General features: G+C 38.3%; 1 protein-coding gene across 3 annotated transcripts in view; it reads right to left on the reverse strand.

Annotated features, from left to right (window-relative positions):
• Positions 1-1436: 1436 nt before the first annotated feature.
• The window catches only part of ARHGAP6 (Rho GTPase activating protein 6), a 324930-nt gene continuing 309291 nt past the window's right edge, over positions 1437-17075 (reverse strand). For all 3 annotated transcript variants that reach the window (XM_062603829.1, XM_062603831.1, XM_062603832.1), the window contains exons 10-13: positions 12235-12332; positions 5869-6131; positions 4265-4345; positions 1437-3546 (exon numbers count right to left, since the gene is read on the reverse strand). In XM_062603829.1, the coding sequence (XP_062459813.1) occupies positions 2840-3546; positions 4265-4345; positions 5869-6131; positions 12235-12332 (1149 nt within the window). In that variant the 3' untranslated portion in view covers positions 1437-2839. The remainder of the gene's footprint in view (positions 3547-4264; positions 4346-5868; positions 6132-12234; positions 12333-17075) is intronic.

Below are 17075 nucleotides of genomic sequence, written 5' to 3' on the forward strand. Positions count from 1 at the left end.
CTGCATGAGTTTGCCCTGAGGCCTTGAGACCTCCGGAGGAGACTTTCTCCACCATGAGAAGCTTCTCACTGAGGCAGAAGCCCATGACCCTTTGGCTATGATAGGAAACCTGATCCCTGGGGAAAGAGTCAGAGAAAAAGCTTTCATATCCCCATGCTGTGGACTTTCCCTGTAAGAGGAATATTATGGCTGTACAAGAGCTTGTGTCATAGGAAGAAAAACATCACAGAGATCTAAAATTGAATAATCCACACAGATCTAACAGCTAAAATAAAACCAGAAACAAGCTTTCACAGCTATATTTCTGGTGAAATGTGAAAAAGACATCAAAAGAAACTATGTCACTCATTTTCAGCCTGGAAAGAGGTACAACTAAGGATTACGTTATCCTTAACCTGCTCACTATAAATTTTCTCTGTCCTGTTCAAATGAAAAGGACAGAAATGATATAGTCTTGGCATTAATTTAATTCATTAGAATTTATTCTGTATTTCTTTTCTTCCAAGCAATTTTATATTGAAACGTGTGCAGACATGGTTGCCCTCCAGCAGTGGGCTTGGGTTTTGTTCTGTTTTCGCATAAATTCTATATAGATGGTAATATACACACATATACACAGATATACAGAGAGAGCACCTGGCAAAAAGCAAACGTTGTGAGGCTGAATAATCATTGGGGATCTTTCATTCAAAAAGTTGAAAGCACGCAGGTGCTTCTGTATTTAGAAAGGGATTTACAATGCAGAGATGGACATCTAGTGAACAAAGTATCTTCTGCAGTGGGATTTACACTATGCATGGTTTTGAGGACGATTAGGGGGATTTAATTCCCTGTAGCAATTCTGTATCAAGCCTGGGATAATACTGAGACAAGATCAAATAGTGAAGATTTTTTTTTTGAGAGCTTAGTTTTGTCCTTATATTCCACTATTTTCTTAATTTGGGTTAGGGTTGGGTTTTGGTGTTGTTGGTTTTTTTTTGTTTGTTTGTTAATTAATTGACACAGAGCTGCTGCAACAAGCTGCACAAAAGAACCTTTTCCTACCACTTTTCATATCGAGATAGTATATGGAAAAGCCTTGCAAGCACCAGAAGAGAACTGAGATTTATTCTAGTTGCAGTATTCATAAGAATAGCTACCCGGCCTGACAGTACTACAACAGTCAAAGGCCAAACCCTGCCCCTTTCTACTTGGGTTGGTGTTTTTCTCTTACAACTTTATTTGGGAAATGGAGATATGATGGGCAGATTCGTTATATGATGGATTTTAAGCCTAAGACTTAAGTAAAACCTCAGATCTTATATATTTAATTTGTATTTAAAAGTGGTCCTTAAGCTCCTGGTTTTGACGGAGATACTCAAGAATGTAATAAAACCGCATCAATTTTTACATAAACCTTACTTCAAAAAAAAAAAAAGGAGCAAAAATTATGCTCATTATTTTGCTTAACATTTTATTCCATCAGTTTGGCACAAGATAGAACTTAAAGACAACATTGCTGAATAAGTCTTCAACTTCATTAAAATTAAGACTAATACGTTTTATAAAATTATTTTGCTATGATACACTTTCCCTTATCAAGTGATAAAAAGATTTTTCTCTGGAAATACTGAAGTACATTGCCACCTGCTGGCCACAAACAATTTTGCAATATAAAACCACCAGAGCGTGTATAAAACAGCAACACTTAACAATGCAACATACAATTATTGAGGAAGTACTGTTGACCCAGAATTTGGCACAATATTTATTGAAATGCAGCTGTGAACTTCTCCAAACGTCATGAAATTTTCTGAAACTGTGTGTGACTCCCTTTTATAGGTCTTTCTTTTTTTCTCTAACTTTCTCAATGCTGAAGCTTTGTTATTGCAAACGAAAAGCCATATTCTTCCTCAGTTGTTCCACACCTCAATTTATTTGGTTTGGTTTTCTAAAATTTGGATTCCAGTTTATTATTTTAGAATAATACATAAAATCATACATTTATAAATATATATATTATATCCTGTATATATAACATTGGTTTTCCTCTAGAATGGAAGGGCAGACAGACCTTTGCACTACATCCTTAGTTGGTTTAGGCACGGCCTTGCTCTTAGTTGATTCTCTGAGCTGCTTCCTATCAGAATCTGAAAATAAAAAACCCAACACATTTTTACAATCTTGTATCAAATTTTAATTTTGTTTGCAAATATATTTATAAGAAAAAAATATTTGGTATTTTCCCCTCTAAGCTCACTACTACCCTTATAAAATATATGGCTTTTCATGTTCCACTCTATTTTAGTGTTTTTCAATAGGCAGTGAAAAGGAGGACAACTTCTCCCTTTAACAGTTCTTTTTATATAAGCACAGAAACCAGCTTGTGCACTTTCTATAGAATTCCGATGCATATCACGGTAATGTAAGTGCAGGGACTTTTTAAAAAAGCAGTCATGATTGATTGACATCTGTATATGAAAACATAACACATGATTATCATACAAAACCCATTACAGAATATACAATCATCAGAACTGCAGATATATAAATACATTTTAGCAACATCAAAGCAACAGTTTTATCTTATACACAACATATGCAAACAAGAGTTATTGGACTAAAATTTTCATCTTTTCATGGTTTTATCTCAAAAGCTTGCTGAAAAACAGGAACATACTGCATTTGTAAATGGACTGCTTGACAGTGCTGTTAAGAAAATAAAGTGAACAAAGTTTAAAAAAAGTATATGCAATTCAGTTGGTATAAAACAAAGAAAGCCTCCCCATTTTCCAATGTCACTGTTGTTTTCCTATGAGACGGGGGGGTCCAGGTACTGGGACAGTTCTGCAGAGTCTAATCATACAAGGGTTTCTGGGAGGGCATCAGGGTTATCAGCTGATAATAGCTCCCAAATTTGCCACCTTTCCCTTTGCCAGTCATTCCAGTCTGCCTCTGAAACGTTTTTACTGTTCTGACTGTGAGGTGCTGTGGAATAGATATGACCCGCTTGGGTGTGTGGGGCTGGTCTCTCCTGCCTGGAGGCGACCTGGTCAGGGGTTTTGGCTGCTGGTCCTCCAGCTGCTCTTGTCCCTGAACTTTTTTCTTGGCGTTGAAGTCTCCACAAATTGTGCAACGTTGAAGAAACACCTGATCGCTGTGAGAACATGGAGCTTGGTTTTGCTGCACCTGGGTAAGGGGGTGGTGGCCGCTCTTTTCTGCAGGAGGGCTTGGCTGTGCTTTGTGAACAAACCACATTCAAGTCACGCTCAGTGAGGTCCTCCACGCTGCTTAAAGTCAAGTGCTGCTCTGACTTCGAGTGCAACAGGTCTGAACTCCTACTGCCGACTTCAATTTGTGGGTTACTGCACACGCGAGACACCGTGGGATGAAGCTGACACTCAGGAATGGCAGCAGTTGTCTGGCTCCTTCGCATGACCTGCCTGCTGGTGTCCAATTCAGAGGATCTGCCCTGACCCCGAGGAGAACACATGGCTAGGTTCCCATAAGAAAGAGAGCACTGTCCGGGTCGCAACAAGCTGCTTTCATAGATGTTTCCGTAAGAACCTGGGGACCAGAATCAGAAAGACAACATCAGACTGTGTAATCACTTACGTGGCATTTAACAAGTTAGTGCTTTTCCCCTGCATCACACTGTAAAAGAGGGATGGGGATTTTTATCATTAGGTTATGTGACAGAAGGTGTACCAGTTTCACCACTGGCCAAACCTGGGGATATGGAGCAGCAGCCCTATACCTATCTAAACCATATCTAATACATTACCTAGTGACCAATACTTTGCTCTGACATAAAGCCTTATAGCACTTAGTGTCTTTCAAATGCTTGAAAAGCAGGGGGGTGTTTTAGTCTCAGTTCCTATGGGAGGTAGATGAAGATGGGAGAAAAACAAAGGCAGAATGAGTCAGGGACTTGCCAGGACCACATTGGCCAGTGGCAGGGTCAGCACCCAGGACTGCCTGTGCTTGTGCCACTGCAGCAGCCACCCTCAAATCCCCTTCCAATAACTCCTAGAAAAATATAAAACTATTTTTAAAGTAATTTTAAAACTACTTTTTAAAAATTAAATTGAGACAGTTTGAAATGTTGACACACTTGTATAACCGTAGAATCACAGAATGGTTAAGGTTAGTCACTTTTCTTTCCTTTAGAAGTCCAACTCTGGACAATGTGAATTTTCCTACTGGTTTCACTGTGGTTTCTCAAAACCAAAGAATTGTTTATGTCTTTGCTAGATTTGGGTTTAAAACTTGAGAAATAACTGACCTGTCACTGCTGAATCTTTGCAGCCACTTTTCAGTGTTGAATGCCAGGTACCCCAGATATCAAAATGATCTTCAGAAACATCTAAATAGCAGTAACAGCAGGAAGAAAATGATGAGTCTCTTAAAGCCATTAATCAGAAACATACAAACACAATAGTAAAACCTTAAGGTATCAGAGTTGTTAACATACACTAGCATCTGACTTACTAGCACCTAACACAAACACCTCAAACCTATTTGTTCAGTTACTTGCTGTTTCAGGCTCGGATCCTGTGATGGATTCAATAAGCTCTGGATGGGTAGAACACTTGAGTTTGCAGGGAATGTGGCATTTCCTCTGAGTCCTCTGCACTACTGAAGTCAGTTGGGAGAATTTGCACAAGAACAGGAGGATTTGGGCAACTGAAGGCTGACCAAATGGCAAAGCTCCCTTAGGCAGACTCAGGGGTCACTGTAAGGCATGCTCTATCAACCCAAGCGATGCTGCAGGTCTTGCAGTGAAGTCACAGAATAGGGATTTAATGAAATGTGCCCATCAAGCATTGGGCTGAATTATAACTGTTTCATGTCTTTTTCTGATTCCACTTGGTAGTAAAGGAATTTCCTAATTTGTCATGGTCCAGTATCACTGTGATGCATATTAAAGTCCATAAGATGGTTTAGGATGGTTTAGTATGATAAAACTTACTACAATTTCCTGTCCATAATAGAAGTCTGACCAAATTTTGAAGCCTTTTCAGAGATTTAGACACTGAATACAGAAGTTAAATGCCCATTGGCATTTCTAAAGCATATAGTTAATAGTCTAAATCCTAGTAATTCCAAAGGGAATTAAGTGCCTAACCAGTACCTCTGAAATGAAATGGTTTTAAAAAAAATCACCAAACCGTTAGATGCATCCCTACGCATTAAGTTCTTAAAGTTTGGCTCACTAAGTATGCGTTTCAAGAATATAAGGTTGAGTGGGGTTTTTTCACTGTTTTAAAAATAAAGTGAAGTGCTGGTGAGCCATCAGTTTAAACCGCAGTTCTTTACAGAAGAAATCATTCAGGTGTGCACTCCCTAGTAGCTACGGAAATTATAGATCCCTGCACTAGTACTGCCAGGTATGTAATTGGTAGCAGATGTAAAGCTGTACAGCTCAGCTGTGTTCCCCAGTGGGAGGGTGTTGAGGTCATTCTTTTCGACTGTAGAAAATCTGTAGCTTTGCAACTTAAAGCCTCACATTTTTCCGAAGTCAGGACCATAATCTCGCAGGTATTACAGTCCTATGGAGCAGGACTAAGAAATCAGTCTTTGCCATGCTGTCACAGACAGGCTGAAAAGCAAGAGACACATAGCTCTATTTTCCTAAATAATAGGTCCAAGTTTTGAGAAATGCCATACCAAGAGCATCCCTGACAGCTGGTGAGCTAATGAGGAGGACTGAGCACAGACCCTTCAGGCTCAACACAAAACAAGGATGTTCGTCAGCCATTTTTCATAAGTTTATTTACACTATTGCTCCTCAAATCCTGGTATTTGATAATGCAAAATTGATACTTTTCAATCCAGAAACCCCCATCAATCACTGAGGAGGAGGAACACAAGCAGGATGTACTCTACCTTTTCCAGCCTGTGATGCAGAAGAATTCTCCTTTGTCTTAGGCTGTAAATGTCCAACCAGCATGTACTGTTCAGGTACCTTGTACAGCTTATCTGGGCTGCGGGCAACTTCTTCTTGCATTGCCATCAGTGGGCGCTCAGACAGTACCGGGGAGTTGTTGTCGTACGGGGAGACATCTCCGCTTGAAGCTTTGTTGGAGTCTGTGGAAGAATGTCTTCCTCCTGTGGAGTAGGAACCTTCCGATCGCAGCATCTCAGGGCTCCTGAGAAATTTTGATAAACAAACTACTGTTAATGAAAAATGCCTTATGCTCACAGCTGCAGATGCAGTTTGACATCAGACAAATAAAATAATGCAGGAGCATGATCACAGCTGCTGAAATTAAAACACTTCAGAAGCACTACAGATGTGAATTTGTCATGAGTAAAACTTTTGCCATGAAGTCGCCAGCAGGGGCCACTAAAAATCAAAAGATGTTGCTGTCATGAAAAAAAAACAACAACCAAAAACCAAAAACCACACAACTGTACAGTTCACCACAGGAAATCAGTGAATCAATTCCTTATGTTACCTTGACAATTTAGGTTCTTGCAACAGTAAATCTGAGGGCACGATAGGGAAGATTAGTCTGATGCTAAACAGTATGCTAAAATCACTTCTTCCACTCTGAAGTAGTACACAGGGATATCAAAACATTGGCTCGCCTCTCAGGCAGTGAAAAGGATGCTCTTCTGGAGACATCAGAAGGTAAATGGGGGACAAGCAGATCTATCTATCATACTTCTGATGAGGACAACAAACAACTGGCTCTGCTGATAACTTCTAAAACTTTTTACCCTTTCACCTTTAAATCACCAATACAAGGCTTGCACTTAATTTTGACAAAGCAAAAAGGGCAAACACACACTCCCACCACCAAAGTACAAGCAATGCTGCGCTTGAGACAACTCTCACTTTTGAAATGTGTTGGGAACACTGAGGAAGATTTCCTGAGCTGTTACAGTTTACTATGCAGATAGGAGGAAGTCCGTGAGTCACTGAACCTCCCAAGGAACACATAGAAATACTTTGCAAACAAACAACTTTTTCCTATCAGACCTCCCTAATTTATATTTCTGTTACTCATGTTCTGTTCCTCTGCATCTTGATCTTTGTTTCTTAGATGCTTATCTTTGGCTTCTGGAGTTAAACACTTCTCTCAGTGACCTCACTGAATATGCATCACTGAATGTGATACGACAGAGGCTCATTCCTGTAAATGTGTACTTATGGTCAGCCCTTCTCAGAGTCAAATCCAAAGACAGCTTGAACTGAGTGAGCAGCCAAATCACATTACTTGTTATGGAACAATAACCCTCTTTCCAGACAAATGAGATCAAATTGAAGAAAGAAAATAAAGAAAATACGCAGTGGTAAAACAGGCTAGCTGCAGCACACTATTATTACATAATACAGAAATAATGATAAAACTTAGCACCACCTTCAAGCTTTGTTTGTTGTTTTTTTTCCTGGCTGATTTACGTATTGCATGTCCCAAAACATAAAATATATACACTCAACATCATGATTATTATGTTATTCAGTGTTTTGGTTGTTCTTTTTTTTATCCCCACAGTATATAAGCAACCATAAACTCTTGTGAATAAACGTAACTAAGTTTACTCCTTTGTAACTCCCAGCAAGAAATCCATCACTGAATTGATCCTGAACCTTAAAGAGGGCCAATTCAAAACCCAAAGCTGCCATTTGGCAAAGTAGCAGTATCCCAGGATACCCAGTGTAGTTGGTATGGTAATGCTGGGGCATCATTAAGAAAAAGAAAGGGTAAGTCATGACTCAATTATGTAATTTCCCATACCAGCTTCTCATCTGAAGTTGAGCCGAATGTAAACTAAACCCTAAACAGCCACACACATTATTATTGTCTTTTAAGTATGCACAATACTATCACAAATCTTTTTTTTGCCTTTTTTTGTCCCTTAGTCCTTCCTTTTTGCCCTCCTACATTCCAAAAAAGCCTGCGTGGTGAGTGTGAGTTAAGATGAGATGGGAATTTTAGAAGAACCAGAAAGACTTGAGAAAGGGAGAAATGTTGGTAGGCTTCCTATCATCAAATGTCTGTCTTTCTTTCCAGCTTTCTAGACTGAATTGCATCTAAATCACACCCTGTTAGCATACAGACATGCTTGGCGCTAATGGTGACACCAATAAGGCTTATCGCTAATAAGTCTTTGTAGGATCAAAACCTAACTATGTTCCACAGGGCAAAGAAAGAGATGTACCACCCTAGTCATGGCAAGGTAACACAAGGAATAGGGGAAAGGGAGATGGAAATGAAAGAATATGGGAACATAAACTTGAACTGTGTGAAACACTGATTTCATGTCTTACCTTGAATGATCTGTTATAGTCTATCTCTTCTCAAGACAGAGCTTCTGATAAAAATTTACCTGAATGGAAACTGTCAAGTCTTTGGAAAGATCCAAATATTCAAGTTTCTAAACTCGTTTACAGTTTCTGCTAGTAAGCTGATGCAACTGTATATATAACATTTCAAATTTATTTAGAAAAAATAGTTTTAAAAAGAAAAGAAAATGCCTGTGGATTCTGTCAATCTTACTACAAGAGACTACCAAAATGTATTGCATACTTCTGGAAACTGATCTCATAGATTTGCAAATATTGATTTCATACATTTGCAGCTTTACCATGCTCTTTATGACCAAAAAAAACCCAGAAGCTGCAAAAGACTCTGGCTTGCTTCTTTCCAAATAAAGAATGAATTCTCGCATATTCTTCAAAACAAAACTTCTGTACCTGTTTGCTTTATGGCTTGAATTCAGTAGCAGACAGATATTTACTAAAATTCAAAATTCATCTTTCCCAGGATACCTGTGAAATTCTCTACCCACACATTGAGGAAAAATTACGTTGGGAGGCAAATGTAAATATTGTGCAAGATACGCACTCACCTATATGTAGGCTATGAATAAGGGCAGATTATGGTCTCTGCAAAGAATAACAGGAGATCATGTACTATCCAATGTGAGAAATGACAAGGCAAGTAAAGTATTTTCTAGTGGTCATGAATTATGTTAAGGAAAAGATTTAAAAAGTGGTTATGTACAAAAGAAAAGATTTGAAAGCTGCAGAATGTACCTATGCTATCTGTTCAAAAATACATTTTCAGATTCCAAAATAAAAATCAACTACGCAGCAAAGGAGTCTTGGGCTTTCCTTTTTAACTGGCATTCTTCTGAACTGATGTTATCCACCAAGTCTACTTGCATGGCTGAACTGGAAAAATGTTAATAATAATAATAATTAGTTCTACTGGCGATATTCCTACTTTTCTTTATCAAGGTCATCAAAACAGGAAATCCCTTTCTGGTTTTTGGCAGAAATCCTTTTCTGTAATATGTTAAAGCCTCTGAGTAGGAAAATAACTATGTTTTACAAGAGGCAAATCATACAGAGTGCAATGGCTTGGCAGCATGCAGTAATAATTTCCACACATATTTGAGTAACACAGGTGCCACCAACAGATTATTATAGGATTATGATATGGTTGCTACTGTAATAGGGCAAAGGACTCAATGATTTAGGAAGCCTCTGCAGCTTTGAAAACTGCATACTGGATGGCCTAGTGTATGGCTTCACCTTCACACCACAGGTTACGATGGATTAAACCCCATCATCAACATGCAAAACCATGAAAAACTTCTGTAACTTTGAAACTTATTTACTCTAAAAGGACTACTAACCCATGACATAATCATAAGAAACAATTTTATTTTTGTGTTAAAGATGCTTCATCTTACAGCTGGAAACCCCAATTTCAACTGTTATCAAGCCAACATACAAAAAAGTTGGGAAGTCATCCACAAAAGCACACTTCATAATTGCTGCCAACGATAATTAGTGCTTTAGCATGAACAACTTCTATAAACTCCCTGACACACCATTCACAATGCTCAGCTCTTAAGAGAACTGAAAGATGAGAAACATCTGACTTGTGCTCCTCTGGAGAGGAAAAGAAATTGTGTTTTCTCTGTTAGATGAGAGTGAAGAAAGCATTTGTAATGACATCAAAAGCAGAAATGTGAGGGCAGTTTCAGAAGCAAGACCTTCGGAGCAATTAAAATGACATTAGTCTTGAAGTTGATTCCATACTCTACTCTATGCAACTAGCTTTTGTGATGAAGATTGTCTCAAGAATATATAGTTTTCTGTTTCACAGATCCGAATTTGGATCTTGAGCATGTGACCAGGAAATTTCCAAGAGTAGTACGGATGTATTTTGGAAGCTCATTTTTTATCAAATCAAGACAAACATCTCTTTGTTGTCTGCAGCCTCACATTTCTTACAGGGAAAATAACAAACAAATATGTAGTCTCAAAACTGAGATTATGCTCTGAAATAGATACATCTCTTAAGAGCATCACACTCCTAGCAATAACACGAAGCAACATTGCCTCTAATTGCCTGGAATATCTTAACCAAGAAGTTGCAATCACAGTGCAAAAAATATCTCATTAACATTAAGAATAAATCACTTACGTAACAGTAGAATAGAAGAAAAATGACATAGTAAGGTTTTCCTATCTCAGTGATGCTTCATCTGCCCATTACTGAAAATACAATAAATTGGTACTAGTGTAGCTATATGTTTCCTATCTGATTTTGTAAACTTTTCTTACAAAACCTTTTTTGTCAGTTGGAACCAGCTTTGAACAAAAGATCCATTTTCTCCTGTAGGTGTGCATGCTGGCTGAAAAGTAAGGAAGCTCAAGGAAAGGTCAATTAATTTAGAGGAAACAGGATCTAACAATAATCTGTTACATCCACAATGATCTGTGACAAGTTTATGCTCAATTGATATGTGTAGCCACATGTGAGATACAATTTTATGTCTTTACATTAATATAGACACTGCAATCCAACATGACAGTTTTTATTAGCTTCAGTAAGAAATAATATGGTCATTCCAAAATGAGCTTAAAGAAAGAAGTCTCTACAGACTACCATGTGCCATATGATTTGCAGTTTTTCTCCTAATTGTGCTCTTGGCTAATGGCAAATGTGAAACAAGTGTAAAAGGCAGCTAATGTACCTCTACTTATCCTGAATTTGTGAGATCTAAACATACACATAGTTACTTGTCAGTCAAACTAACTGAAGTTATTTCATGTCTGTGGTATACTAAGAAAACACACAGAGACAATTATCACAAATGAGATGATCTGTGATAATTTGCTACTGCCTGTTATGAGCTCATATGGTTAAGTCAAACTAATAAAATCCTTTACAACACATTATATATTCTGCGCATGTTTTTGTTTTGAATTTTTAAAACTGAAGAAAGATTTTTCCTCCATGTGTTAACTACTTCTTTTATAACTCTTCCTTTAAAGCCAGGCACACTATTACATTACCTTCAACTATACAACGTTCATAGGGAGAGAAAAAAATAAAATAAAATCATAGCTGACTGTACAGATTAATTTTAATTATGTTCTGAATGCACTAGTCAATTTCCACACACACAGGAAGATAAAGTCCAATCTGTCCCAGAGAGTTTAGTCTAGGAAACCTCTTAAAAATTACCTAAAGCAAGCTTCTCAAATTTTGTGATTTTGGGACTTGACATTGAGATTCACTAGAATAAATGCCATGACTGTGTGTCCCATAAGAAAGCCAGGAATCCTGTTAATCCTAATGTACAAATTCTCAGTGTTAAGGCACACGGGTGTAGGCATATATACATCATACACAAAGTTGGACTATGTTATGTATCATAACTGCAACAGTGACCAGTGTGATTTTTTTTTTTTTTGTCTTCAGGTCTTCCACAAAGCATACAATTAAATAATATCCAAAGAGTCTCCATAACTCTGTGTCGTGGTAGTTTACTTGTTTACAATGTCCTATGTGCATACAATAGTAAAAGAACCAAGAACTGGTCAAAGGGCTAGCTGTGATTGTGTTAAGGCACTCTAGGGTGTGTTTCAAGGATAGTGTAATACACTCCTCCTGTTACTGAAGACTACAACAAATCCAAGACATGAACCAGCAGATCACTAGAATACTTCCTGTCAGATAATAGTGCATTGAATATTTTTAGTACATGTCATTCTGTTCTCTGCAGCAGAACGCAATCTTTCCTCTGAATCGGGAAATGATTTGCCTTTAGAAAACACTGTACAAGAGTCATAATTTCTTTGGCAGAGTCTCTGTAATGGGGAGGATATTTCTACTCCACTGTAGACAGTGCAGAAGAGCTGTGGAAAACTAGAACCTTTTGAACACTTCCAGTGGGAGATAGAAATTCCCAGCAGAAACAGGGAAAAAACAGATTACTCACGATGACTGGGAAGCTTTCCTCCTCAACAAATAGTCCACAACATCTGGATCAGTCTCTAATAGGCTAATAAGCACTTCATTCTGAAGGTCAGGTGAAACCTATGAAGACAACAGAAAATAGTTAGAGATTAATAAGCTTTCACATACATAAATTTTGATACAACGTTTAATCTAAAAGACCAAGTACAAGTACATGTATGGATAGTATAAAAAAAATAACTATTCAGAAGCTTCCACTTAAAAAGAGAAATTTCGTGTTACAACAGGTGAAGTAGAACTAAAGATCACTGTGTACAATGTCAAATGCTGATTATTCTTGAATAACCTACTGGTATCCAGTTGGGTATCATGTCTGATAGCAACAGTAGGAGTACTCATGTATCATGATCGCAAAAGCTTTCAGTTAAGGTCCTCACCTCACATCCCCATTCAAAGATGTGGGAACATTTACAAATTTCTATTCCAAGTAACTATCCTTATTTTGAAATAATGTGAAAAGTAATTTCACAGGAAAAAGAATGTTTCTTCATATATTCTGTGGCATTTGACTTACTTTTATCCTTCTCATATGGAAGTTACATGGTAATTATTATATCTATGAAGTTCTTAAATTGCTTCATTTCAGTAAAGCTGCCAAAGGTTAATATTTTTCTAAATGATGCCTTATAAACAATTAATGCTCAGGTACCCACACGGCTCTAAAAGCATTTAAATTCCTGCTTACGCTCATTCAGAATCGGAGCAATTTGTCTATAACTCAGGTTTACAAGTGGGTCCTGTTGGATCTCTACCCACTCTGGACTTTGGATAGTAGACACAGGCTCAGCCAGAATTTGTCTCATCTTTGGAGTTTGGCCTTCTGATTTGCAAGCTCTCACTAGTGCACTTTAGATGGAGATGAACCTTCAAAGCACTTGATAACTTATGTTGCTGCAGGATACAGCCGTCTCAGAAACTTGAACTAACAACCCAGGTTCACTCATGACAGATGGGAGCTGGAGGCAAGACAATCTCAGCAAGGGGTCATCAACTGTACAGTATGCTTCTGGATGCAATTTGTCAGAGCCTGAATCTCTTGACCTTCAGGTTACACTGCATGGGCCATTTGTTCTCCCTGACAATTCCTGGGAAATAGGAAAAGAATTACTAATAGATTCTTCAGGGGAATACCTCTGTTTGGGAGGTATTTAGGGAGTCAAGTTACAGAAAAGGCATATTTCTTTAAAAACAGAAATAATTTGAAAATAACTGAAGATATGCATCATTTAGTTCAAATTGATACAAAATCTCTATGAAAAAATTCGTATGACCACATATTCCTTTTTTGAAAATTGTATTTAGCCTCTAAGCTGGAAAAATATCTTACTGATGCTCATTGATATACCTGTGTTTAAATAAATTATCTTCCCTTCATAGGAGTACCTATTTGGAAACCTGGTGTGCTGCAACTTCTCTGTTTGGACAGTCCGTCTGTACAGTACCATAAACTCCACATAAACTTTGAGGGTAAAGCAGAACCCATGTCTCTCTGTATATCTATTCAGCTTTATATTAAGTTGATGAACTTGTAAGAATCTACTGAGAAGACTTTGTCAGAAAAATAAAACTGTATTTTCCATTATTAAAGAATATATATATCAGTCTTTCATGACATAAAAAGAATCCAAAAAAGTTCCATCAGGAAGCTCAGCTCCAACTGAAAGCATCTGCAAAACCCAAACCTAGCAGTCCTATTGAGATATTGGACTTTTACCTGAGAGAATAATCTATATTAATCTATGATACTTAACTTGGTTTGTACTGATGGTTTCCTTGATAGATATCTACTGGGTTTTGGATTTCCTCCTGTGCAGCAATTTACTTCAGTTTAGCTAGCTAACTTGCAAATGTAGAAATGTTATGCATGTAATTATAAACTTAGAGAACTACTGGTATCTCAGGAAGATGTTACAGAGTTTTAATAACTATTATTGAATTAATTTTTTAACTGGCAGTTGTGGCTGGGTAGATGAGTGAGAACTTGAAATTCAGAGACAGAACAGAAGTTAAGGCACTGCTGAAATAACAGCTGCTGAGCACATACTGGGGCAGATCAGAAGCCTCTGGGGTTGTCAAGACTGCAGTAGAGTAGTAGACATTCTGAGATTTTGAGGCTGGGTGTTAAATAAGTTGGAACTATATGATCTTAAGGTCCTTTCCAACCCTGACGATTCTATGATTCTATGATTCTATATCTATTGAGATACAGAAGGGTGGAGAGACACCTGAAAGTGCCTCCTTTGTGCTGACTCTTGCTACTGATGTGATACAGAGAGGCAGCATGTGACAGCCTCTGGAACAGGGAGGCCGAGGTAGCTTTTAACAGTAAAAATAAGAAATTTCAGTGCTTCTTTGGGCCTGGATTTGGGTGCTTGTAGATGAAAATGCATGATCAAGCTGCTGTTCTCTATCTTCCATGCCAAGTCAAAGGCAATGAGACAAAGTGGGGTTGAGTTGTGCCTCCCCACATTCAGCTACTGGGCACAGTTCAGAAACTGGCAAAGAACAGTCCTTTGTACATTCCCATAAAATGTTTTCATGTATCCCTAAGACTCACTGAAATAGACAAGAATTGGATATGAAAGGCCTTAACCTCAATGAAGCAAGAACAGAATTCATCTTTTATATGAAATCCACATGTTTGCATATTACTGATGTCAATAATAATTGCTTAATAAAATCAGTCCCAGGTTGTCCTGACAAACAGAACCTTCCTAACCCACCAATGCATCAGAATCATTGTGATATTGTGGTCTGGGACCTACAACACATCCTGGTACCCTAGGTTTTACTTCACAAATGTTCTAGTTTCAGTGCTGAAGCCAATCAGTTTTATAACCTACACACACACAAAAGCAACGGGGGGGGGGGGGGGGGGGAACAACACACAACAAAACCCAAACAAAAAAACCACCTTAGCAGCAATACACTGTATGTTATAGCTACAGCTGAATGCTTGAGTCCAGATGTTTTCCTTTTGTAAGTAGCACAAATATCAAGTACAAACAGCAGTTCTGGTTTGGCCCCACTCCCATGGGTCTGGAAAATGAACTGCTGCTGCCTCATTCCAAATGATCAGAGTTTTACTACAATTACATGTACAAGTCTTTTCCTTTTGATGCACCTATTACCAAATGATGCACTGGGCTATTTATCTTCAGAATACAAAGAGTCTCTCTGTGCTGCCAATGAAAACATGAAAAAGATGAAAGTAGACCCTGGTAGAACCTTTATAGAACACGAACTATGAGCAATTTGACACAATGCTACAGATCAAATATCATATGTGAATCTACACACTACTTCAGAAAACAGGCAGAACTTGCCATGTTGTTTGTATGGCAATGGGATGAGGGAAAGCACCCAGAGACCCTCAACTGGTAGACATTTCTATACATTTCACATGAATGTATTTTAGCTTTCAGGAGTGTCTGTGATAAATTTGTCCTTCTCTTACATGCAGCTAGCCTCTCATTTTGGAATCTGATTCTAATCTTCTCCACAATCTAAAAAGCTACACTGGAAAATAAAAAAAAAACCTCCTTGCCCCCCCCCCCCCCCCCCCCCCCCCCCCCCCCATTTTGTTTAACTTTCCAATGAAAATACAAGCACTGAAGAGATAAAGAAATAAAGGAGAAAAAATCCATCACGGTTAAAAGAGACTACATGTAGGTTAGAATAACCCTAAGCCCCACCTTTTCCACACTGAGAGTCAGAATGTGTGCTTAAGTATTATGTGCTGAGATGTGGTTGTGCTGTAAAATGTTCTTAAAGAGAAACAACAATAAGAAAACTCCAAGCATTATTTTTAACTTGCTGGTGTCATCCATACTGTGGGCCAGCAGACCTTCACACAAGAGTAGTTCTGTCCCTTTCTTTTCCTGCTGTGGAAGGAAAATTAGCACCTGACGTTATTCCAAACTGTGAAAAGCATTAAAAAAGATAAATAATAATAATAAATAAATACTGCTGAGTGTCTCACTGGAGCAAGAATTAAAATAAAGCAAAGGATACAATGAAAGTGTGATGGAAAAGACGAGAAAACCACAAAGAAGTTCATCTGGGACTAAGACTGATAGGTAGAGCTTGCGACTGCTTTCTCACTCTCCCTGTTAGAACCTGGTAGACACTTTCCCCTTACAGTACTATGTGGCCATCAGTCCCACATGCCCACAGTCCAGGCTTGACCACCTTCTCCCATCAAGGTATTCAGCACTCAGCTTTGCTGGAGCACTAAAGAAATTTCACAGTATTCTTCCTCTTGCTCTGGGAACTGATCTCAGTGTATCATACAGTGCTGCTTAGTTTCAAGACACAACAAACAAAGCTATTTTAACCTTTTCTAGACTGCTGGTTAAGACATGTGTGCCTCCTAAAATGAAGACAGAAGAGTGCCCATCGCTAGGTCTAACTGGCCTCTGCTACCTGAGGGCGGAGGGCTCCCTCAGGAACAAGTCATACTGAGCTGACCTATAATTCTGTAGACAAAAAGAGGAAAAAATAAAGCCACAGAATGAACTGTTCAGTTAACTTCTAGGCACAAGGAATGTAATTTAACTAAGCCACATCTTAAGTAAACAACATGTGCAAATCGAAAGTCATCATCCTTTTTATGAACTTCCTCATCTCAGCAAGAGAACAGAAAGGAACCGAGGAATAACTCAGATTCATGTTTTGCTCCTCTTACCCAACTGACAAACGAGAAAGCTTTGTCCTTACTCCCCATCCAATCAACAGGAAAGCCTTCAGTATGGGAGGCTGTTCCTTAACCAAGGATCTCTTACTCCCTGCAGAAACACTGTC

Source organism: Pezoporus occidentalis, unplaced genomic scaffold, assembly GCF_034315485.1.
Source record: "Pezoporus occidentalis ecotype Australia unplaced genomic scaffold, CSIRO_AGI_Poc_V1 ctg81, whole genome shotgun sequence".
Taxonomy (NCBI): Eukaryota; Metazoa; Chordata; class Aves; order Psittaciformes; family Psittacidae; genus Pezoporus; species Pezoporus occidentalis.